At 46.2% G+C, this 25,237-nt stretch overlaps 1 protein-coding gene across 4 annotated transcripts in view; it reads left to right on the top strand.

Moving 5' to 3' along the window:
- Positions 1-25,237, top strand: part of VWA5B1 (von Willebrand factor A domain containing 5B1) — a 64,405-nt gene that overhangs the window by 17,272 nt on the left and 21,896 nt on the right. For 2 of the 4 annotated variants that reach the window (XM_081017114.1, XM_081017115.1), the window contains 10 exons: positions 375-534; positions 1,360-1,521; positions 2,487-2,709; positions 3,308-3,453; positions 4,786-4,917; positions 5,450-5,574; positions 10,460-10,636; positions 16,769-16,879; positions 18,135-18,337; positions 19,767-19,881. In XM_081017114.1, the coding sequence (XP_080873240.1) occupies positions 396-534; positions 1,360-1,521; positions 2,487-2,709; positions 3,308-3,453; positions 4,786-4,917; positions 5,450-5,574; positions 10,460-10,636; positions 16,769-16,879; positions 18,135-18,337; positions 19,767-19,881 (1,533 nt within the window). In that variant the 5' untranslated portion in view covers positions 375-395. The remainder of the gene's footprint in view (positions 1-374; positions 535-1,359; positions 1,522-2,486; positions 2,710-3,307; positions 3,454-4,785; positions 4,918-5,449; positions 5,575-10,459; positions 10,637-16,768; positions 16,880-18,134; positions 18,338-19,766; positions 19,882-25,237) is intronic. The other 2 variants (XM_081017117.1, XM_081017116.1) reach the window with 2 other exon arrangements.

Here is a 25,237-nt window from a genome sequence, read left to right as displayed (position 1 = left end):
AGTAAAGCGAGATGAGTGCCGCAACCCAAGAGTCGGTTACTACTGGACCTAATCGTCAGGGGTCCTTTTACCTTTACCTATTTTCATTGGAGTATGAAACCACCAATCAGGAAACACATCCAGAATGGAGGTTTCAAGATACTGGTCTAGATGGGCCATTGCCTTGGCCTAGCACCTGCCATGAAGGAGTGATTCTGTAAGCAAGTATCTCTGGGTGGCGTCCCTCAGGCAGGTGTTAACAATTAGTCCCCCAAGCGGGAGCAGGTGATGGGGCTGCCAGCATTCCTCAGCCCCTATAAATCTTCGAGTTAACTTACCAAGAAAAAAAAAAGCTAACAATCTGACTGTTACTGTGGTTTCCCACCTTGCTCCAGTCTGGAGAGACGATTAGCACCATGCCGGGGCTCATCAACCGGTTGACCAACTCTGCTCTCCCTCTCGCGGCCTCTGAGGTGACCTCTTGTGTCAGCGGCTATGCTTTTGGGATGACGGCCTCTCTCACCTACAGCAACTCGGAGACCCACCCCTTTGAAGGTAAGGGACAGAGGGAATGTGCACCCATGCCCCTACTCAAGCCTTATTAATCTGTCTCAGGTGATATGTGTCCACATGGGAGAGGCTTCCTAAAGAGTCTAACGAGGCAAGCCTCTCTGAGGAGACCCACAGCAAGGCGCCCTGCAGTTTGCCACCTGCCCCATCCCTGTTAGCACACCTGGCGTTAGTAGTGACGTCAGGAACCCAGCTGATCCAGACCCTGGAATCTCGCGTGGCTAAATCAGCTAAGATGCTGACCCAGCAAGCAACATGCCCCCTTGGCCCCTGTACCTAGGACTGGGGGGTGGGGGGACACAACTTCAGTGCAGCAAGCAGAATGTTTCTTTGTGCTGGGCAACCAAACAGGAACTCCTTCGGCTGGGCTGGGCATGATCTGTCTGTCCGTGCTGGTACTGGCACCTCCACGACCTAAGTGACACAGGGGGTGACAGCAACAGCCGTGGGCCAGGTTAGGTGTCGGGTGCTTCCTGGGATACTGAACCAGGGGTGGGTTCTAGTTATTCAGGTGGCAGATCCAGTGCTGAAGGTGAGACTGGTGTGGGAGCTGGTGGGAAAGGGACCGCAGAGTTTCCCTAGGGTCATCTTCCAACTCCTTCCATCTCTCATCCTGGCTTGACCAGCCCCTCCAAGACATCTCCTTGGGACTCATAACATTGGCCTGGGATGTTGCCAGAGGAGAAAGTCCCTAGGGTCAGATTTGTTTCCCATGTGTGAGGTTCCTTGCCTTAGCCACCTCCAGCCCCAATGACCTTTGACCCCAGGTGTAAGCATTATGTCTCCTGAAAGGATGCTTCCCATTGGCAGGGCTCTTTGTCTACCCATTGGATGAATACACAACCGTGGTTGGCTTTGAGGCGATGGTTTCTGAACGGGTTGTGACCGTGCAAATCAAAGACAAGACCAGAATTGACGACTGCTACGTTGACTGCTGCAGCCTCCCCAGTGGCAGGGCCCTGGACGAAGGTGGTGAGAGAATTATTTGTGAGGAAAATACAACCACATCTAAGATGGTAGCAACTCTTGGTGAGGGTGTAGACCCTCCAGGCCACTAGGTGGCAGAGTGGCAGCCGAGTGCCACCCTTATCTGGGAAGTGGCAAAAACAGCCTTCTACCACTTTTCTAAGGGAAAAAAAGTTTTAAAAGCAAAGGAGGGGGAACAGAATACCTTTGGCCACCTTGAAAGGTCAAGTAAAGCAAACAGCAAACCCCTCCTGAAAACTGAAGAGAAATCCCCCCCCCCCCGCCACTCCCCAATCTGACAGTGCCCCAGTCCTGTGCAGGGTAGAATTCCTTTACACAGAGAGTTATTTATTTGTATCATTTATGAATCACTTCCCACAAGGCATCCCAAAGCAATTTAACAATGAAAATATCAGCAAGCAGTACATACATTCAAAGCAAACAAATAATCAAGTCCAATACACATACAGACTAGGATCCAAATGGGTGTACTGAAATTGTGTTATTGAAATATATTGCTTTGGTTTTGCATTATTCTTAATATTGTCTTTTCATAAGCTGCACAGACACTTTTTCATAGTGAATGATGATGTGGCATACCAAAATGCATACAGTAAGATAAAGTGTGCACATTAAAAGGAGGATATTAATGAACACAGCATACAAAAATGTTGTATATTAGGCTGAAATTGCTTGACAAAAAAGTTTATACTAGGCAAGAACTATGTCTATTTGGAGGCATTTTTTTTAAGCAACCTGATTTGGAAATGTTATTTGGAAATGTGAAGAACTGAACTTAAGATTGGAAACATGAGAAAATGAGAGTAACCAAAATGGAGAGTTTCACCCATCGCTAGTTGTAGTTAGGACTTCTGAAAACTAGGCCGTGGCAACCCTTATATAGAGAGGTGGGTGGGGTTGCTGGGGATATGAATGTTTTGACATTTTGTCATTTCTTTTCTTTTACGCAGGACGTATTGTGCTAGATGAAGATTTGGAGAGGATCGTCTTTGTGGCCAATTTGGGCATCGTTCCTCCTCAAGAAAATGTATCCATCTGCATCAGTACCTCCTCAGAGCTGCAGACCCTTCCCAGCGGTGCTGTGAGGGTCCTCCTGCCAGCTGTGTGTGTCCCGAAGGTCCCCCAGAATAGCACAGATGCCACCGCCGCCATCTCTGGACACCACCTTCGATTGTAAGGGACCGACATGAAATATTGCTCTTGATGGGTTTAGCTAGCGCTACAAGAGGGAGGGAGGGAGGGAGGGAGGGAGGAACAATATCGCCACATCCTAGGGCAAAGCTGTCAAGGCTTTATAGCATGGCCTGAAGGGACACTATGGCAGAATTGCCTGGGAGCCTCATGTGTGCCTCTTAAGCTACATGCGCAGCATACACTGAAAGCCCTATGATACCCCTCTCCACAGTCATGGCTTCCCCAAGGAATTCTGGGAGCTCTGGTTTGTTAAAGGTGCAGAGAACTGTTCAGAGACCCCTATTCCCCTCACAAAGCTACAGTTTTCAGAGTGGTTTGACAATCCATCCTTCTTCACAGGGAACTCTGGGAATTGTAGCTCTGTGAGGGGAATAGATAGCTCTCCATGCTATCTAAAGTTTAGCGGTGTAAGAAGGAACGGGACTTTTGCTACTGCTTTTAAGGAAAGCCCAGATTGTTCAAGACTCAAAAATACAGGGAGGATTTTGGATGGGAATTTTGAAGTCCTTTAGATGGGCCTGTGCACAACCTGAAAGTTGCGTTTTAGCATTCCCTTTACAAATCGCCTCCTTCTTAGCAGAGACAGACACTACTGTGGTGTTGCTACTCCGGATCAGCCCGGAAAATTCTGCCTGGCTCGGCTTTTGGAAACGGAGGCGACGAATCCTACTGAGTACGAGTTCAGCTTCTACCTGGAGATCAGAGGACCGTGCTTACTTGCAGGTAAGTCTCTATAAAAGCGGGCAGGGATGGGAACATTTTTGAACATCCACCTGGTATGGAACTATAACCCCTACCAGCCCCCAGACAACATGGACAATGGGCAGAGATGATGGGAGTTGTAGTCTGCAGCTTCTGGAGGGCATTGTGTTCACCACCTCTGCTCTGTGGGACAATGGTGAGTTCTGATTCTCAGTGCTGCTATGTGGCTGACTCCTCCAATCTAAGCAATTGGAAGCTGTCAGATCACTGGCCCACCTTGCTCAGTAATGTTTACACTGACTGGCAGAGTTCTCAGAGTTTCAGTGAGGATTCTTTCCCAGCTGATCTCACAAGGCTGCCATATGTCCTCTTTGACCAGGACACGTCCTCTTTTTCATGGGTGGAATCATCATAGTGGTCCATAGTTAAAAGTAGAAGTCGGCAAAGGTGTCCTCTTGTTTTTTTGCTCTTCAAAATATGGCAACCCTACCAGAGAGTGAACCTGGGGTCTTCTGAGTACAAAACAGGTTGTCTGCTGCTGAGCTACAGCCCTTTCCCTCACCCATAGTCAAACTAGAGTATGGTTTCGTGTGTGGTGTTGGTGCAAGGGATTAAAAATTAAGGCTGCTACACCTCACACCAACTTTTTCTGCTGCCCGGCTTGAAGCTAAGCCATTGTCTGGCTTAGCACTATGTCCAGACCCAGGCTTATGGTTTGTTTTCCCTCGAACAAACCATGAGTGCTAAGCAAAGAATAAACCTTGGTTCACAGCTCATGGTTTTGTTTGGAAATAAACCAACGGGACATAACGCTAAGCCAGACCATGGCTCCTATTGAGGCAAAAGTTGGAGAGGAGTGAAGCAGGCATGACTTCTGTAACATGCACCGGCACATAGTTCAGTTTGAGTTTAGTATAGTTTACACTTCAGTAGGGCTTGCACTGCAAGCAGGGCTACAGCAAACATATTGAAAATGTTTTGTTGAAAAGTAGCAGTATTAAAATCAATTACCACCCTGCTTTTTATCGTAGCAGTGCATGAGTTTGCTGTTACTTACAATTGCATTTATATGCCCACCTTTTCTCCAAACTCAAGTTTTCCGGGTTCCAGATTCATCTTCGCACAACAACCTTGTGAGGTGGGTTAGACTGAGAAACAGTGACTGGCCCAAGATTGCCCAACGAGATTCATAGTTGAGTGGGGATTTGAACGCTGGTCTCCCAGGTTCTAGCCTGACACTCTAACCACTACTCCACAATGGCTCCTACACACACACACACACACACACACACACCTCTTCTCAAGTTCTTTGGGGTTCTCCATCATATTTCCCATGCTGGCTTCCCCAACTAGGAGTTGAAAGCCCGACGCACGAGATCCGCGCAGATGCCGCTCCTTCAGCCAGATCTGCCAAGAGCATTGTGATCACACTGGCTAATAAACATACTTTTGACCGACCCGTGGAGATCCTGATCCATCCAAGCGGTAGGTGGGCCATGCTTGTTGTCTCTTGACTTCTGGGGCCTCCCCATCCCAGAGATCCCTCCTTCTCTGCTTAGACAGTGCAAGAAACATTACATCTTGAATATGCTCCACCTAACCAGGGACAGTCCATAGTTTCCAGTCCCTGGTAAATTGCCAATCCAATCTTGCCTCTGCATTTGTCATTTTGGGGATGGCTTGTTAAAAATGTCCCATGCGCCTAGTCCCTCCCAAGGAGAGCTGAGCCTGGCAGGACAGCTTACTCTATGGTCTTAACCCCTTCATGCATTAATTAGACTTAAGCATGTTGGTTATAGGAGGTTGGTTATCCCACACTTTGTACAGTAGACTAGTTTATACAGACATTCTACCCATCTTCCTCTATCCTCTGGCTGAAAAAGCATTCCCCCCCCCCCCCGTCCTTGGTGCCCCCAGCTCCTGTTAATGGTGGATCTCAAAGTTCTAGAAAAATCACAAAGTAGATCCCACAAACCTGACCTCTTCTTTTTCTCTCCCAATCTCCCTGCCGTTCCAGAGCCTCACATGCCCCATGTTTTAATGGAAGAGGGTGACATGTCTCCTGCGGAATATGAGCAGCACCTGAAGGGGCGGAATGACTTCATTAAAGGAACCAAGAAAGATGCAAGTGCAGAGAGAAAGGTGAGGGGCAGAAGAGCGAGCCAGACTTCCCTCCATTTTCTACGCCAACCTCACATAGCTACAGAGTTCCCTGGGAGGAGAGAGATTGACTCTTAAACCATTCTGAGAAGCAGCCAGCGATAAGCAAGGTTTGCACCCATAATGGTGTGCGGTTTGGCCCAAATTCATTGAGGAAATGAGGTCTGGATGGGTATCGATAGCTTTCATTACAATTTGGGGAGCTTATCTGCAGCCCTCAATATGTTGATGGGCTCTAACTCCCATCAACTTTGAACACTGGTCACGCTAACTTGGCTGGTTGTACAACCTGGAGGGCCCACAGGCTCACCACTTCTGCTGATAGCTCCGTTGGTTAGAGTGCAATGCTGAGAACGCCAAGGTTGCAGGTTCGAACCCCGTATGGGATGGCTTCATATTCTCACATTGCAGGGGGTTGGACCAGATGATCCAACTACAATTCTATGACCCAGGTACGTCATGTTCTGGGGCAGCATGCCTATGAATTCCCAGTGGGGAAATAACAGGGGAGGGGTGTTTCCCCCAGGTGTTGCCTGTGACTTCCTTGAAACTTCTGGTCGGCCACTATAGAAAGCAGGATGCTGCACTAGTAGCCAAAATTGTGGCACCTTTTAGAAAAAGTGTATTTCCAAGGTTTGATGGCTCATAACACCTAATTGGCTCTCTTTACACAGTCATGCTCATTGGCTACATTCAAATGAAGGAAAACTACTGCATATCAACCCAAGCAAGTTGTGCTTCCCTTTTCTGGTTACAGTGGTGCCTCGCAAGACGAAATTAATCCGTTCCGCGAGAGTCTTCGTCTAGCGGTTTTTTCGTCTTGCGAAGCAACCCTATTAGCGGCTTAACGGATTAGCGCTATTAGCGGTTTAGCGGCTATTAAAGGCTTAAAGGCTTAGGGGATTAGCTGCTAAAAGGCTATTAAAGGCTATTAAAGGCTTAGCAGATTAGATAAAGGCGGGGGAAAGCGAAAAAAAAATCTCTAGACTCGCAAGACATTTTCGTCTTGCGAAGCAAGCCCATAGGGAAATTTGTCCTGCGAAGCAACTCAAAAACGGAAAACCCTTTCGTCTAGCGGGTTTTCCGTCTTGCGAGGCATTCGTCTTGCGGGGCACCACTGTATTTGGCTATAACTTTTGATAGAATACAGATAACTGAACAAACCTTGTTGCACTACATTCTTCATTAAATTATTTTTCCATTGATACATAATACAGTGGTACCTCGGGTTAAGAACTTAATTTGTTCTGGCGGTCCTTCTTAACCTGAAACTGTTCTTAACCTGAGGTACCACTTTAGCTAATGGGGCCTCCCACTGCCACCACGCCGCCACTGCGCAATTTCTGTTCTCATCCTAAAGCAAAGTTCTTAACCCGAGGTACTATTTCTGGGTTAGTGGAGTCTGTAACCTGAAGTGTCTATAACCTGAGGTACTACTGTATTATGGTATTACTCAAAAAAAGTGGTGTTATGAGCCACCAAACCTCGGAAATACACTTTTCCCAAAAGGTTTCCACAATTTTGGCCACTAGTGTAGGTCTTTGCACTTCTGTGGCTGCAAAGAAAGATTTTCTCCCTCTCTCCATAGTATTAGAACTCAAGAGACCTCCAAGAAAGAGGCAGAATGTTGGGAGGTTCAGGATAGACAAAAGAAATGACTTCTTCATACAGTCAGCCTGTGGAACCTGCCCTCACAGGAGGCAGTGACAGCCAGCAGCTTGGATATTTATAAAAGATAATGCTATGAATAGCTACTAGCCTCAGTGGCTATGTAGCGGCAGGATGCCTTTGAGTGCCAGTGGCTGGGAATCACAGGTGGGGAGAGTTTTTGTTGTTGTGCAGGGTTCCCATTGGGGCACCTGATTGGTAGTGTGAGAACAGGATCCTGAACGGGATGGGCCTTTGGCCTGATCCAACAGGTGAGGTCCCTGCAGACTGGAGGTGCTCAAATGGTGCCGGAGATGACCCAGGAAACTATCAACCTATCAGTTTGACATCAGTACAGTGGAACCTCAGGTTAAGTACTTAATTCGTTCCGAAGGTCCGTTCTTAACCTGAAACTGTTCTTAACCTGAAGCACCCACTTTAGCTAATGGGGCCTCCTGCTGCTGCCGTGCCGCCGGAGCACGATTTCTGTTCTCATCCTGAAGCAAAGTTCTTAACCTGAAGCACTATTTCTGGGTTAGCGGAGTCTGTAACCTGATGCGTATGTAACCCGAGGTACCACTGTATCAAGAAAGGTCCTAGAACAGATAATTGAACAGTCTGTGAGCACTTAGAAAAGGATGCTATGATTACTAAGACCCAGCATGGGTTTCTCAAAAACAAGTCATGTCAGATGAATCTTTTCTTCTTTTCTTTTTTGATCGTTTCTAACTTGGTGGATCATGGGAATTGTTATGTACTGAGTTGAATAGGATCCAAAAGGCAGCAGTCTGATTGGTCCTAGAACAATAGGATTCAGAATGCAGCGGTCTGATTGGTCCTAGAACAATGCAGCAGTATGATTGGTCCGCAGGAGCCACCCAATCCAGCTCCAGGTGGAAGTGAATCTGCAACCTGATTGGCCTACAGGAGAATCCCAGAATTAGCCAATCATGTGCGGCCCATTGTGTAAATAATGTATATAAAGCAGATATTTGGGGGTGAACTTTCATTCCTCACTACTATGAGCTGAATAAAGAGCATGAATATACTCGACTCCGAGTATATTTCAGGAACACTGTGGATGTAGCATATCTTGATTTTAGTAAGGCTTTCAACAAAGTCCACCATTATATTATGGTAGAATAGCTAGTGAAATCAATGTGCATTGAATAGGAAAAGTGATCCTATTACATTCAGCAGCTTGTGAGGTGCCCAGTTGACGATATCCAAGAAAGCAGCAAATGGAGCGATTTCTGGTGGCAAACAGCCTCCACAAGACTCTGCTGGAGTTCCTTCCTTTCTTTAAAATATTAAGTTTCAGAATGTCGGTTGGAAATTGTAATTAAGCTCCTGTCTTTGGCGTGTTATGCAAATACTCGTTAGCTAGTGGGATTACGTGGGACAAACATCCTGGGGAAACAGTGGGCAACTAATGAGCTTTTGTTAGTTTATACCATAATTGGATAATGGGTTGAGGGTGTTAATAAGAACCCATGCAAATGTCTTTCCCAATTCAAGGCACAGGGGGACTCAGATGATTAAGCAGAAACGCATTTTATTCTTGCCAGAGCAGCTGCACTATTGAGTTCCAATACTTCCAAGGCTAGCAGTGCGGGAAATGTTTGCCTACACTCTTCAGCCAAAAAAAGACTCTGAGACCAACTCACTAAAATCAATAATAAGAGAGGCCCTGCCTTTAGACATGGCACAAGAGGAAAAGTAGGATTGCAATACATCCGGAATTTCCCGTACATAGCTGGGATTTGGCCCTCGTCCGGGCGGAAATCGCTGAAATGTCTGGGAAAATCCAGACGTATGGCAACTCATGTTGGAAGTGTAGATTTCAGCGAATTCCCTTAAAAAAAGCTCACAACTTCTTCTTTTTTCACATTGTGCAAAACAAACTCAACAATGTTGACCAAAAAGGGGTTGGGGGTGGGGTGGGAAGGCTCAACAACTTTGCCAAAGAAAGAGAGCTCAACTTTTGTGTCCGGATTCTCATTTTTTGAAATATGGCAACCCTAGAAGGGATTGAGGAGGAAAAGTGAATTCTGGCACTAGTTCTTAGTTACAAAGCTCTTGTAATGACCATTAAATTATAGACAGTTTAAGGAAGAGGAGAGGAGCCCCATATCACTGGCTTCTCAACTAGGCTGATGAAATGTTCTGCTTCTCTTCTCTCTCTGTCTCTTCCAGCCTGATGGAAGGGTTGCTACCAAGTGGCCGCTGAGAGATGAAGTAGTCTGATGGGTACATGCATATCGGTCATGACACAAGACATCCTATTAAACGAATCCCACCTTTATTTCCTTTTAAAAGCTCAGATAAATGTTTTCGTATCATCATGCAGTTCTGATATCTTCATAACGTCTCATCATTGCTTTTTGGTGGGGGGAGCGGGTATTTATATAATGAAAAGTTGAAGACAAATGGAGAGAAGGAATGACACATTTCATTGGATGTGATTACATAGATAATTACTCAATCCGTTAGGAATCATGTTAATATAAAGAAATACAAAAGACACCCACCCACCCCACATACACACATAACGAGAGAATGAGGAGTTAATGGAAAAGAAGTGTATAGAAATAAAACTAATAACAGTAATAGCATGGAAATAGAGTTGGACACGACTAAATGACTAAACAACAACAGGGTATATAAGATAAAGAACAGCACAGAAAAAAGAAAAAGAGAGAGAAAGGAAAGGGAGAATATGTGTGTACACACACCCACACACAGAGAGGAAAGGTATAAAGGCCACTGAGAATAAGGGCTCATCCCCACATTTCCTTGACCACTGTTTTGATCATATTGTATACCAATTAATTTCCCCAGCTTTTCTCATTGTTCCACAGCTGTGCCTTGCCAAAATCTCATCTTACCCACTGAATGGAAGCTTAGTTAAGCAAAAGCTCTCTTCAGATTTCCCACGCATCTGGTAAGATCCAGTTCAGTAAGATCAGATCTTTGCAAGGCACAGCCACAGAACAAGAAAAGTTCTCAGGCTGGGGGGAATTGGTCAGTTCAAGTACAATCAAAATGAGGCCAAGCGAAAGTGTGGATGAACCCTAGGTTATAAGGGGAAGTGCTATCTTCAGCTCCATGATTCTAATTTATGAAAAGGACCCGCCGTTCTAAGGAATAAAACTGGCTTGCTTGTTTTTAAATGAAAGACATCAACAGCCTGTACCGATTTTCTTGTTGGTTGTTGCAGACAGAAATCATCAGGAAGCGGCTCCACAAGGACATCCCTCACCACCCAGTGATCATGTTGAACTTCTGTCCTGATCTGAGGACGGTCCAACCCAACCTCAGGAAGAGCCACGGAGAATTCATCTTTCTCGTGGACCGCAGTGGGAGTATGAGTGGTGTGAACATCAACCGTGTCAAGGTGTGCATGGCTACCTGATTCTTGCATGCAGGGTGGGAAGGGCATTCGTTTGTGAATGCCTTCTAGTTTCACTGGGCAATTGGGTAGAAAATTGAGTTGCCACACGATGCAGTGCTTAGCAGGGGCCTTCTGGTGACAGTTTTCCATGCTGGAAGTTAATGCAGAGTGTGTGGAAAGGAGCATGGGGCAGTTAATGGCAGGGAGCAGGCAACCTTCTGACAACCATATCCCTTAAAAGCAAACTAGAGATACAATGGCCCCACCCAGGTAAGTAAGCAAGCAAGCATTATCGAAGTTCAAAATGCTTTCCTGACTGGTGCAAATACTTAGAGGGTACAAAACAGGGGTGATGAAGGGGGGGGGTGGCCTGGGGAGAAGAGGGGTGGCACAGGAGGGTGTGTGTGACCTGGAGGGCTGGATGGAGCTAATTGGAGAACCACATTGCCCCCTGGGCCTGGGGCTCCCTAGCTGTACCTTAGACAATTGTGCTTGAGTCTTTTTTAAAAGACTCAGCAGTGCAAAGTCTTTTCCTTTTATCGAAATCCAATTCAGTTTCAAACAAACCCCAGTTACCATTTTATTACTTTCTGCCGAACCCCCAGTTTCTTTTATCTTCTCCCCCAGCATGTACCATCCTCCAGATCAATCCATCCAGAGACTGCAGCAGCATCGACACGTAAAGGCTAATCAAACTTTCTGCGCTTTTCTTTCCCTGAGAGCCACCAGATTAATTCAGAGATAAGAGAGGAAGGGAAGCTGAAGACATGAACAAACACACAGGGAGATCTTGGTGGTCCTGTTTGCACGTCACTGTGTTCCCGGCCCTGTTCTCATGGCGACGGCTGATAGCTGCAGCCTCAAGCGACTGCTTTTATTAAAATGTGTTTGTGTTTAGTTTTGTTACTTTATTATATCGTTATCACGCTTTTCAGACAGTTTCAGGTGGAATTTCCTGAAAATGTAGAATTTATCCACACAGATTCCACACACACATTCCATTCTCCCTCCTTGATTTTGGAGAGAAGCCAAGCTACGTATTTTTTTTTACCAGTTCTGCAAAACTGGTAAAAAAAAATTCATGCTTTCTAAGCATGGGACAAGTGCATACCCTCCAACATGTTGCAGCAGAAAACCGGGAATCCTGTTTTCTGGGGCTATGTTATCGTGCGATTCATATGGCCTGCACAAGACCCCCAAAATGGGAGGTCCCAATTTAATCAGGACAGTTGAGGGATATGCAAGTGCAAATCCGGATTAGCCCTGTAATTAAGCTAGGCCTGTGCCATTGGGCTGGGAAAGGTGTACAGTTAAGCAAAATCTGTGCTGACGAATGGATGCACATTTAAATCAGGCATGTGCTGTTGAATGGGAGGCGATGCACAGTTAAGCCGAGCCTGTACTGTTAAATAGGCTCTGTGCTGCTGTTGTAAGGGGGAGTAAAATGCAATTAAACCAGGTCTGCATTGCTGAATGGGAGGTGATGGACAGTTAAACTGGCTGTGTGCTGTTGAATTGGGAACAATGCACAGTTAAGCCAGGTCTGTGTTGGGGAATAAAATTAAACCAGGTCTGCATTGCTGGATGGGAAGTGATACACAACTAAGCCAGGACTGTACGTTGAATGAGAAACAAGACTGAAGTTCAGGTGTTGCACAGGCATTGAACCAGCGATGCAGCCATTACAAAACTTTCAGATATTTAGAAGTTGCGTATTCTTTTCACTTTTGGAAAGCATAAGCACCCTGCTCATATGATTGCTTGCCTTTTTGGAAAGCAGAAATATAAATGGGGGGGGGGAATCAAAATGGTTTGTTTTACCTCCTGTTATCAACACATTCCTGTCATCCCCTTCCCCACCTCACCCGCCCAGCTAGGAAAATGGAGGGTGAAGTTCTGCAGCTATTTACTCTCCTTCAAAGCGGTGACTCATCATCAGTGCATCAATCCCTCATTCAAGACGCAGGGAGGTCTCCTTTTCCTTGTCCTTCATTCAGTTAAGTGACTTCTTAATTATTCTTCAGGGATTCTGCTCTGTCATCCTGACAATGGCATATAATGTTTAATGTGCTCCTTCAGCCACAGCTGAGCACTCTTGATAGCTCTTCCATGCTGAACAAAGTCAAAGCGGGTGGAATAGTTCAGGTTTGGGGCTTTGGCACTCGCTCGCTCCTCTTGCCAAGTGGCGCACGGGAAGCGGCATTTATGTGACTGAACAAATGACGCAGGGGAGGTTTCCTGATTGGGAAACGCCTACCGTATTGAGAACAGGGTTCTCTGTGTGTTGTGAATACGTGTGTGCTTAGGGTGTGGGTCTGTGTTGTGGTGTTTCTCTCGCTTTCTCTCTGAATGTGGTGTATACTAACCATAGCTCCCTCAGCCATTTTCTGCTGCACTTGGAGCACCCAGGAAGCTTGGCCAACTAGCTGTACCCATGAAGAGCAAGAACTTGGGGGCACCTGTAGCTCGTTTCCAGGAGGGAAACCTATTTATATGGAGGTTGCAGATGTTGGTGGGTTGCCAGCCAGCCCTGCATACCCTCCAACATTGATGAAAATAGGGGTGTCCTAAATATTATTATTATTATTATTTTATTATTATTATTATTATTTTATTATTATTATTATTATTATTATTATTATTATTTATTATTAATACTCTGCCCATCTGACTGGATTGTCCCAGCTACTCTGAGTGGCTTCCAACATGTATGGGCAACATATATGGGCAATCAGTGGCAGAGGAGATGCTCTATAGGCAGAAGATCCTCATTCAATCCTTGGTTTTTCTAGCTAATATTACCAGCTAATATTACTTCAACATTTCTCTGATGAAAATAGGGATGTCCTATTCAACAACAACAATAACAACTTTATTATTTATACCCTGCCCATCTGACTGGGTTGCCCTGGCCACTCTGAGCAGCTTCCAACATATATGAAAACATAATAAAACTATACAGAGCTGCCTTCAGATGTCTTCTAAAGGTTATCTCATTGGCTTAGGGGTCGCATAACTCCATACCCTTCAACGTTTCTCCAGTGAAAATAGGGACGTCCTAAGGAAGAGTGGGACATTATGGCAATGCGCCCACCTGAGAGGTGCCGGAACTGAGTTCTGGTGAGCTCCAGCTGAAAAAAGCCCCGGGACTTCCTGTACAGAAAGCAGGTGCTTTCTCACAGAGCTTTTCAACTCAGCCCTGCTGTTTTGCTTAAAATGAGCAACTTTGCAGCAGGCTGAGCCTGCTAAGGTTTTGTTGTGTTGTGCATTCAGAAGCAGCGGAGGAGGGAGGGAGAAGGCAACCTTGTCTAGTCTGAGGAAAGTGTAATTTCTGTTTATGAACAGCAAGATTGGAAATGGGTCGCCTGAAGGGAATATTATCTTCATATAAACAAGATTATGCCTGGGTGGGTGGAATAATGGTTTTGGGTGCAGCGGAAACCCATTGTCTCTTTGTATTGCTAATGGCAGCTCCCTGAATGGAAATCAGAAATCTAGATTTGTTTCTTAAACTCCCAAGGGGGGCGGGGGTAGAAACATGTTCTGGTGCTAGGGAGAAAAATACCTTTGAAGGTGAGTAAATAGCTGACAATGATTCACCTTGTATGTATTTAATTTTTAATCTTCCTTGTTAGCCTGTCTATTTATCTACCGGTACATCTCCTGGAAGAGCTCAGGAGGGGACCCTGTTGAATAGTGTGTGTGCTTGATGTTGAGCATCTGCTGTTGAATGACTGTGAATGTGTCTGTCACTTTGGGTTCTCCCGGAGTCATAGAATCATAGAATTGTAGAGTTGGAAGGGACCCCAAGGGTCATCTAGTCCAACCCCCTGCAATGCAGGAATGTGTTCTTGAGTATAGTCTGGAATATCGAGAGCCAGTGTGGTGTAGTGGTTAAGAGCAGTAGTCTCATAATCTGGGGAACCGGGTTCGTGTCTCCGCTCCTCCACATGCAGCTGCTGGGTGACCTTGGGCTAGTCACACTTCTCTGAAGTCTCTCAGCCCCACTCACCTCACAGAGGGTTTGTTGTGGGGGAGGAAGGGAAAGGAGAATGTTAGCCGCTTTGAGACTCCTTCGGGTAGTGATAAAGCGGGATATCAAATCCAAACTCTTCTTCTCTTCTTCTTCATTTTAAACAAATCATCCCGGTCCTGGGTGGTTCCCGGATGGGGTAGTAATTTGCCTGCAGGGGGTGCTGCTTGGGAGGCCATGGCACCTCCAGGGCAGAAATCCAGGATCTCACTTGAATTAAGTGGAAATAAAACACTTTACCAGCTACAGTGGTACCTCGGGTTAAGAGCTTAATTTGTTCTGGAGGCCCATTCTTAACCTGAAACTGTTCTTAACCTGAGGTACCACCTTAGCTAATGGGGCCTTCCGCTGCCACTGCGCAATTTCAGTTCTCATCCTGAAGCAAAGTTCTTAACCTGAGGTGCTATTCCTGGGTTAGCGGAGTCTGTAACCTGAAGTGTCTATAACCCGAGGTACCACTGTAAAGAGAAGGGGCCCTTCTAAGACTGCAAAACTCAGGATCACCTAACTTTAGACCTTAGGGCCAAATCCCATGATTCTGTCATTGCAGGACCCCCTAAATGACCCCCAAGAAAGTGACAGACAATGCCAAAAAGCACAACTTGATGTAGAAAAGTGGAAAACTGGACTTCAGACTGGGAAAATAAGAAACTGAGAGCAACTGAAACTGGCAGATTCACCAGTCCCTAGCCCAGGGTCTAAAACATGGGTAGGCAAACTAAGGCCCGGAGGCCGGATCTGGCCCAATCACCTTCTAAATCCGACCTGCGGACGGTCCGGGAATCAGCGTGTTTTTACATGAGAATGTGTCCTTTTATTTAAAATGCATCTCTGGGTTATTTGTGGGGCATAGGAATTCGTTCTTTATTTTTCTTCAAATTATAGTCTGGCCCCCCACAAGGTCTGAGGGACAGTGGATTGGCCCCCTGCTGAAAAAGTTTACTGACTTTTTCAGCAAACTAATAGTGCAATCTTGCAGAACTTTAGTGCTAATTTCTGTCCGGGAGGGGGAGAGAAGGGGGAGAGGAATCTATCTATTTGCAACCCAGAAAATCCTGGGAGTTTTGCATCATAATTTCATGCAATGGAATTCATGGTTGTCTTCTGGCCTACTTTTTTTATGCCATTTAAATTTCTGGTGTGACGTGGCATTATGTTGATCAAAAGGTCACAGTTACATAATGCAATGGGCAATGCAGTGTAAAAGGAACATAGGAGTCCAGGAAAACAGCAGCGCTGCAAGTTGGCTGAAAGGAGAGGACTTGCAAATAAAACAAATATCGCAAGGACGCCATCAATCTCCACTGCTCTTTGATCCGAAGGAAACAAAGGCTTAGCTCCCTTAGCTGTGCTGGTCCCCAGAATTTCTCACTGCTCAGGGAAGTGGGCAGCCTGCTGCCATGCTGGTTGTGTGTGTGTGTGTGTGTGTGTGTGTGTGTGTGTGTGTGATTGTGAGAGCCTACTGCTTCTTGAAGGAGCCCATTTCCCTACTGGAACTGTTATGTACTGAAGTTCTCACCCTGGGCCAGCAGGGGGATACTATAAATAGTTTCACTCAGGTCTGCATATGCAAATAAGGAATTGAAAGTGACGTTCAGTGATTGGATAGTTACAGGAAGTTGTTACTGTTGCTTTGTAGTTGAGCTCTATATAAGCAGGTTGGCTGAACCCTTCAGTTCAGTTCTGTTCTGGCCTGTGAATAAACAAGAGCTGTCTGAAGAATCGCTGTGTTGTCTGATATGTTCACCCACAACTTAACAGGAACAGTCCTCAACATTAAGAGCCCTCTACTAATGTTCTGCTGAAACGCAGTTTCCACTCTGGAGCAAGACAGCCATTCAGGTAGTTGAAAAGCATGATCTTCTTAATCTTCATCTCTCCAGACTAAACATTCCCAGCTCTTTCAACCCTCCCTCAAAGGACTTGGTTTGCAGACCCCTCAGCCGCTATTTGTCTTGTTAAGTTTCTACTCTTCATTTTATTTTCTTCCCCAAAGGAAACTAAAGCTGACTCTGGACTTTACTTCTGGGGAAAATAGGACCGTATATATGCCGCTACCAAGCAGAAGTCCTGACTTTCTGTTCCTTTCTTCCCTTCGCCAGGATGCCCTCCTGGTCATTCTGAAGAGTCTGATGCCAACGTGTCTATTCAATATCATTGGATTTGGATCGACTTTCAAGGCCTTGTTTCCTTCCAGCCAGACCTACTGCGAGGTGAGGGGACGCTTTCTGTCTCTTCTATTTTAAATTTCCTTTTCTTCAGAGACCTTAACCCATCATGAGCAGACTTTGTGGTGACTCTGTAATTCCCTTCAGAGTTTCACATGATAAGGGAGCAATAGGGACTTGCTAGCTGGATCTTACTCCTTCATCACACCCCCCTCAACTAGGTCTGTCACCCTCCACTCACTGAAAAATGAACAGGATTTTTTGGAAACAGTTCACTGTATATTAAGCCCGTGTGTGTAAATTTCTTATAATCTTAATGTTGAACTTATCCACATGATTCTATCTCCCCCAGCTAATTCTCATCTATCTCATTCTCATCTTGATGTGAAATGAGTTATCCACCCCCTCCCCCAGTTCTCTCTTCTTATATGAATGTAAGAAGTTCCCTGCAGGATCAGGCCAATGGCCCATTTAGTCCAGCAACCTTTTTTCACTGGCCAGCCAGATGCCTCTTTGAATCCCATAAGGTAGCCTTTCTCAACCTGTGGGTCCCCAGATGTTGTTGAACTACAACTCCCATCACCCCTAGCTAGCAAGGCCAGAGCTCAGGAATGATGGGAGTTGTAGTCCAACAACATCTGGCCACCCACAGGTTGAGAACCACTGCCAAAAGGAATACCTAAGTGCTCTCTCCCCACTTGCAATTCCCAGAAGCTGGCGTTCAGTGTCTCCATCACTGAAGATGGAACATAGTCAATTTGTGCCTAGTAGCCATTGATAACCTTATGCACCATGACTTTTTTTCTAATCTGCTTTTAAATCCATCCAAGTTGGCAGCCACATATGATGTCATTATACTTTGGTTTAGAGAAAAGGCAAGAGGTGCCATGATAGAAATTTATAAAATTATGCATGACTTTGAGGAAGCTAATAGATAAGTTTTTCTCCCTCTCTTATAAGACCAGAACTTGGGGACATCAAACCCCCGGCTCTGAGCCTTGTCCCCTTGGACGTTTCCCAGCTGGTGCCTCCCTCCACCTTTCTGCATCCATGACAATTGAGTTGCAGCTGATGGAATCGATGGCGTTGTGTGTTTGGTTGCAGTGCCATGCTTACAATAGTTTTCCCATTTTGCAGGTGTGCTCTCAAGGCCTCAAAAGGTTGGTTGCTCCTCGCCTATCATAACCCTTAATAACCCTGCCCCATATCCTGCCTCTTGTTCATGTGAATCCCTCCACAAATGCCAGTTTGCCTTTTGTTCGTGTGTGAGCCCCCGGGTGGTTCTTGTGCTCCTCTGCAGGAGAACTTGGCCATTGCATGTGAAAGCATAAAGAAGATCCGTGCTGACATGGGTGGCACCAACGTCTTGTCACCCTTGAGGTGGGTCATCCGGCAGCCAATCCACCAAGGCCACCCACGGCTGCTCTTCCTGCTGACCGATGGCGCCGTCAGCAACACGGGAAAGGTCATCGAGCTTGTCCGGAACCACTCTTTCTCCACTAGGTAGAAGCCCCCCCCCCCCGGCATTTCCTCTCCCCCTTGCTTTTGCAACAGCCTCTCCCATCCTCCACTGTATTGACAAATCTATTTATTGACTTGTGACCTTTATGCCAGGCTGAATGCAAAGACAGATCTCTCCAGGACCAAGTGCCTTTCTGGGCTGCCAGTCTGGGGCTTTGTGGAGGCTGAAAGCTCTTTCTGTGAGCTCCCAAGCTCTCAGTCTGACTGTGCAATCATGTCTCCTTTATGTTTAAGACTGGAAGAAAGCTAAAGGAGTGGTGGATAGAACTCGTGTTGGGGAGGGAGGAGAATTGGCACTGTAGGCTAATAAACTGTTATAGATTTGATGGGTGTGAGTCTGGATGATGATACGTGTGGGTCTCTTCCAAACCTACAATTCTGTATCTGTGAGGGCAGAATCTATAAGAGGGAACCTGTTCAGACCATTCCCTTTGTTAAGGTAATGGCTCTAGCTGGCCAACTTAAGTACCCATCCTTTGCATCTTAAAGATCGAACTCTGTTGCCATAGAGACAAATGAGTGAGCCTTTTCACACTTCACCTGGCTGGATGCTGCTTCATTCTAGAATGGCGCACAAATAAAAACTAGTAAAATAGAATAAAAAGTCATAGAAACTAGTTAAAAAGAATAATTAAGATGCACCAGAACAGATTGTGGCGCTGTGGGTTAAACCACAGAGCCTAGGGCTTGCCGATCAGAAGGTCAGCGGTTCGAATCCCTGCGACGGGGTGAGCTCCCATTGCTCGGTCCCTGCTCCTGCCAACCTAGCAGTTTGAAAGCACGTCAAAGTGCAAGTAGATAAATAGGTACCGCTCCGGCGGGAAGGTAAACGGCGTTTCCGTGTGCTGCTCTGGTTCGCCAGAAGCGGCTTTGTCATGCTGGCCACATGACCCGGAAGCTGTATGCCGGCTCCCTCGGCCAATAAAGCGAGATGAGCGCTGGAACCCCAGAGTCGGTCACAATTGGACCTAATGGCCAGGGGTCCCTTTACCCTTTACCTTAGAACAGATTTTGAGGCAGTAATTAGATTACAGCTTGCCCTAATGGCATAGGAGCCAGCTCCTAGCAGCTGAAGTCCCTTCACCCACCCACCCCCACAATAAATGACAGTGGCCAGCATCTTCTGTGCCTTAGTTTCCAAAGGCCTGTCTGAATAGGAAGAAAGGAACAGGAAGGAAGAATAATAAGGAGGAACCCTGTCTAATCCTGGGAAAGGAGGGAATTTCACAATGCACGAGCCGCCACAGAAAAGTCTATCTCTCATGCCACCACCAGCTGTGCTTCTTCTGTTGATGGGAGCAAAATTCATTTGGAATTCTAGCCTTGCAGAACTTTCCACTGCCAGAGTCTTGGCATTTCCCTTCACCACCATTGCGGGCGCATCCAATCCCTCTGTCTTTTCCTCTTGCAGGTGCTATACTTTTGGCATTGGGCAGAATGCCTGTCGGAGGCTGGTGAATGGCCTGGCTGCCGTGTCCAAAGGAAGTGCGGAATTCCTGGTCGAGGGAGAGAGGTTGCAGCCAAAGGTACTGCTGTGGTTTTCCATCTCCTTTGCACCCATGAGAAACAACTGGGGCCTGCAAGAAAGGGTTGCAATGTGGGCTGCTCCTCTTCACTCTTCCAGCCAGCCTGCTGAGTGACAGGATTATGAGAGGAGAAGAAAAGTTCTCTCCCTCTCTACCTCTCTCTCCCCACAACCCCACATACTTTCCATATGAAATGCAATGATCTATGAACTTTCTCTGTCACATAACCCCCAAAATGTAACCCCTGGGGAAGATACTTGTAAAAGCCATGTTTGCACAACCTGGTAAGAGCCCTTTAAGATAGCCTAGCTAGTTTCTCCAAGGAGGAGAAGTCAAGTACAGTACAGGCTTTGCCAAGCTACCTAAGGCTTCAGATCAGGGGTCCCCAGACTAAGGCCCGCGGGCCGGATAAGGCCTAAGTGACTCGTTTATCTGGCCCGTGGCGATCCCCACTGCCACCGCCCATTCTTACCGGCGCTGTGCTGCGCGGCTGCCCACTTCCGGGTCGGAGGAGCACTGGAAACAGCATGTGTGCATGTGCAAGCGTTATTTGCACATAGGCAAGCGTTATTTCTGGTGCACATCTGGGTTGGAGGAGGCCCGTGCACATGCACACAAGCTATTTCTGGTGCTCCTCTGACCCGGAAGTGTGCCGGAAATAGCATGTGCGCACATGTATGGGTACGCGCTCCCTCGCCCTGTGGCCCGCCGTGCGATTGGCACTGGAGACACTGGCCCGAGGTGGGTAAGTTTGCTGACCTCTGCTTCAGATGGTCTCAGCAATCTCGTGAGATGTTTATCCAACAGGGGCCGCTGAGATCTGTCCAGGGTCCTGATGTCTGTTGAAGCTGCTTCTGCCTGCCTTAGCCTGCCTGGGAAAACTATCCGATGGCTTCCAATTCCCTGGCCCCAAGCTCTGACACAACAGGCTATTGGGCTCCCCTTGAACCTAAGCAGGACTTTTGGGGAATGATGGGAAGTGTGCTGTGGTAATATGTACCTCCTATCATTCTGGTGATATTGTCCCTGTCCGCTCAATACACTTGCTGCCTCCACTTCGTCCTCTGCACGACTGTACAAGAATCACATGCAGAAGTAAAAGAAGACAGATCTAATTTGGAACACTCCAAAAAAAATTATATATATATATTAGGGCCTACAGATGGCAATTTGTGAACCATGATTCAGAAAGTGGTGGTTGGAGGTGGGTTCTCAGACATGCTCCAAAGTGTCTAAGCAACTTTAAATCCACTCCAAAGCAAATCAATTGCAAGAGTTTTTCCACTGTGGAAATGTGCATAGATCTGCTCTCCCCCCCTGTAAGTCTGGGGAAGGGGCAAAGTGTGCCCCGAAGACCAACCACTACTTCCAAGTCCATCTTCCCAAGTTAGGGACTAGAATCGTCAGAATGTTGGCCCCAGTGCATCCATTTTTGTGTGCCTGAGAGTTTTCACCTGGCTTTAGGAACCCAGTGCAAACTTTGAAGTGCTTTGGAATCAGTTGTTTTCTATCATTAAAAAATTTCGATTGGAGTCAGCCAGCGCAGGGAAGATGGTCGATGAGCTCAATTTAAGTTTGGTCACCCTACTGCAGAGGAACCTGAGCCAAACTAGCAATTAAGATCAGCACACTTTTTTAATAACATTTTTTAATTAGTTTTCCAATATACTCCCCCAAAATAGCCAAATTATAGCAATAACAAACTATACAATTATCAAAGTGCCAATCAACTCCCAATTATTATATTTTAGTGAAAGTGGCTCCCCACATGATGGTTTGGGTGCATTTCCAATCTTATATCACTGTGTTCCATAAGCCTAATTAATGTCAGTTACATTTCAGTTATAATACTAATCCCTTCGTTAACTGCTACATAATTATTTTCATTCGTGATGTTACAGTATATAAATTTGTAAAGCTTTAAGCAAGGAACTCAAACTATTATCTTTATTGTGCCCTGGGTGTGAAAACTCTTATATCCATACAGTATATGGTGTTGTCTCTTTCACTTCCCAGCTGTTGTTTTCTCCCATTGTGGTTTGGGGCGGAACTGAATCTCAAAGTTTCTCAGAGGTCTTATCTTTCCGTCCCTTGCTTCGATGTCTCGGAACAGGTGACAGTCTACTAGAAACCATTTTGTCTCACTAGTAAAACATGTCTTCACCATTTTCCCCTCAGCCTAGGAAAAGGTGGGCAGTTTTTGAATGCACTGAAGATTTAATACTCCTTTCCAACTCCCAGAATTTCTGCAACATTCTTATCACAGCCCCCAAATTCTTTTCCTTCCAGCAAGAGATTTATGGCCAATTAAACTTTATCTTAGTTTACATTCTGTCAGTAGCGCACATAAATCTCAGTCTTTTTACTTGTCTGTTGTTTTTAAACGGAAGTGAGGGGAATTACTCTGGCTTTCCAACACAGACCTACTTGAGCTTCCCCTTCCCCCTCCTTTCTTCATTTCAGATCACATGCAGTTTCCATTTTTGTTTGTTGTTATCAATATTACTCCAGTGTCCTAAGGTCAACACACTTGGGAACAGCAGACAACTGCATGCAACCGAGCCAGGCTTTCTCAAGAATTGTTTCATTTGCTGGCTCATACTTGGGATCATTGATCAAAGGTACCTTCAGGGTGCACCAGAACAGCCTTTGCCAACCTGGTGCCTCCAGATGTTTAGAACTATGGCTCCCATCAGCTCCAGGCAACAGTGCCCCTCATGTAGAAGGTTCCAATTTTCACTTTGGGCATCTCCAGGTACAGCTTGAAACCCTGGCAGGTAGACAGCACTGAGCTACGTGAAGCATTGGTCACAGTGCTTAAGGAAGCTTCCTGTATTTATTATGAGCATCGTAGCCTATTGGTAGACATCATCCTTTGCCTTCAGAAGGTCCCAGGTCCTTGGCATCTGCAGGCAGGGGCTGGGGAAGGCCTGAAATCTCAGAGAGCCTCTGCTTGTCTGTGTAAACAATCCTGAGTTAGAGGAATCAATGGTCTGATTCAGTATAAGGCAGATCTCTAAGCTCCTGTACAATTTGCTGCATCTTTCAGTTCCTTTGTGTATTTTCCCCGACACACACACAACACACACACACACCCTGACGTGCTTGTATCATGTATCAGGCAGCTTCTAATATTCCTAGCTTGGCCAAAGGTTTGTCTGCTTGGATTTGCATGTTTGTTTGATAAAGAGGCATCCATCCTCCACTCAGGGATGTAGCTCCCTGAGATGCTAGGGGGAATAAAATCCCTAGAACAAAATAAAGGTTATTGTGCATTGAACAAACAAAATTCTAAGAAGAGGCGAAAATCCATAAGGCAGGGATTTGTCAGAGGCAGGGTCCAGAAAACAGAAACGATGCCTGAAAAATAGAAACAGGCAGAGCACATCTGAGGCCAGCCCCGTCCTTTGTCATTCTGTTTTCTGGGGGAAGGGCCATAACTCAGTGAGAAGAGCTCCTGCTTTGCTTGTTGAACATCCCATGTTCACTCTCCATCATCTCCAGGTAAGGCGGTGACAGACCCCTGCCTGAAACCTTGGGGAGCCACTGCCAGTCAGTGGTAGGCAGTACTGAGCTAGGTGGACAATAGCCATCAAATGTAGTAGCCACACAGTCTCTGCAGTGTCTCCTTTCACCCCATCATCCCACCAGAAAAAGCATTCCCACCCCCCAGATTTCATTACGATTCAAAATTCCTCCAAGATGCTCTGGTCTTTTAATGTGACAATACAGCGTTAGTCTTGCAGTTGATCTTCTTCTGATCATCTAATGATCCCCCCATCTCAGAAGGACTGCGGAGGCAGGCGGTTTGGCAGCTGGTGCTCTTTCTCCGCTCCCTGACGCCCACACATTGAGTGGGCCCAGTTATGTCGGATGAAAAGCGCCCCCGCGGACCAGTCACTGGAGAGATGCAATTTACCCTTTTGTGTGTAAGAGCAGGGAGATTGGCGGGGGAGTGCGTGTCTGTGTGCAGGAAGAAAGAACCGTCTTGGTTGGAGAAAGGGGTTTGCTTTCAACGCATCGGAGACAATAGAAGCAGAGGAGACGTAACTTGCTCAAGAAGTGGAACCAGCCCTTCTGTTTTCTAGCCAGGGCCTGAACCTGGGTGTTCAGTAGCCGGAAATTGGAGGTGGGGGGAGCAATAAAACAGGGCTGCTTTTTTTTTGCCTCAGTGTGATGTCAAAGCAACTTGGTGTGTCAGACTCCTCACACCGACAACTCTTTAAGTGTTAGGCTTTTTCAGACCACCGGTGTCAAAAGCCATTGTTTTCCTCACACCATGCCCTGGAATGACGCTCAGTCTGGGGCCTTGTGGAGGATGGTTGTCAGACTTGGAAGAAAAGGATAAAAGCTCTGCTTCTGCCAGATGCCCCTGAAGAGTTTCTCCTCCTACTGAAGAACTTAGGTGAACTTGTTCCCCTGTCTCCCAATTTCCGGGCCCACTAATAGGGATGGACAAATCTGCTCTTCCAGGGGCTTTTCAGTTTCTCATTTTCCCCACCCTGAAATACTGTCCTCCACCTTTCTGAAGTACTTTGTGATTGATTGACTTTTTTTCTTATTACACACCCTCATGAAAATTGGTCAGCCATTTCGGTGCAAATGTCTCCTAATGAACACTTTTTTCTTTGTATTACGGTTTTGATACGTACACACCTTCCCTCCCCAAATCAGGCCCTTAACATCATGCACATTGTTTGCATGCTGTTTTCAGGGATATTTGGATTTTTAGGCACTCCTGCCCTTAATAGGTGCACTTTTGCACACCTTATTGGGCAGGAAAACTGCAAAATTTGGAGAAAGGTGAATTTCAAAGGATAGGTGTGTTTCAGTTTGGCCTGTTGGTTCAAGAAGTGCAGATTAGACTGTTTCTCATTAAAATGCAAGTAACATAAAAGTTCTCCTCCATCCCACCTCACAAACAGAGTGAAGATGTTTGAGAGGCTAGTTTGCATATAATTTTAAGAGTGGCTATCACCAATATTTAAAAAGATCTATCTGCTTGTTGTTTTTTCCTGGCTTGGCAAGCATTTGGGCACTCTGACTGCTACAATGTCCTCTCACACACGCAATTTCCCATATTATCCAAGCATCCCTCCTTACCAGGAATGCCCACTCCTTGCTGATAGCTGTCCAATGGCCACCACAGTATCATTATCAGGGCATTATCAAGACCCAGACATAGGTGAACTCGGCCTCCCTGACCACTGGTCCTGTTAGCTAGGGATAATGGGAGTTGTAGTCCCAAAACATCTGGAGGGCTGGAATTTGCCTATGCCTGATCAAGACACTAGAACTCAGGATGCAAGGGAGAAACGTGCTAAGAAGAAGGCACGCTTGGCAAATCCACACTGTG

Source organism: Podarcis pityusensis (genome assembly GCF_964106645.2).
Source record: "Podarcis pityusensis genome assembly, chromosome: 8".
NCBI classification, from domain to species: Eukaryota; Metazoa; Chordata; class Lepidosauria; order Squamata; family Lacertidae; genus Podarcis; species Podarcis pityusensis.
The sequence above is the reverse complement of the archived record's forward strand: the minus strand, read 5'-3'. Positions and strand labels throughout refer to the sequence as shown.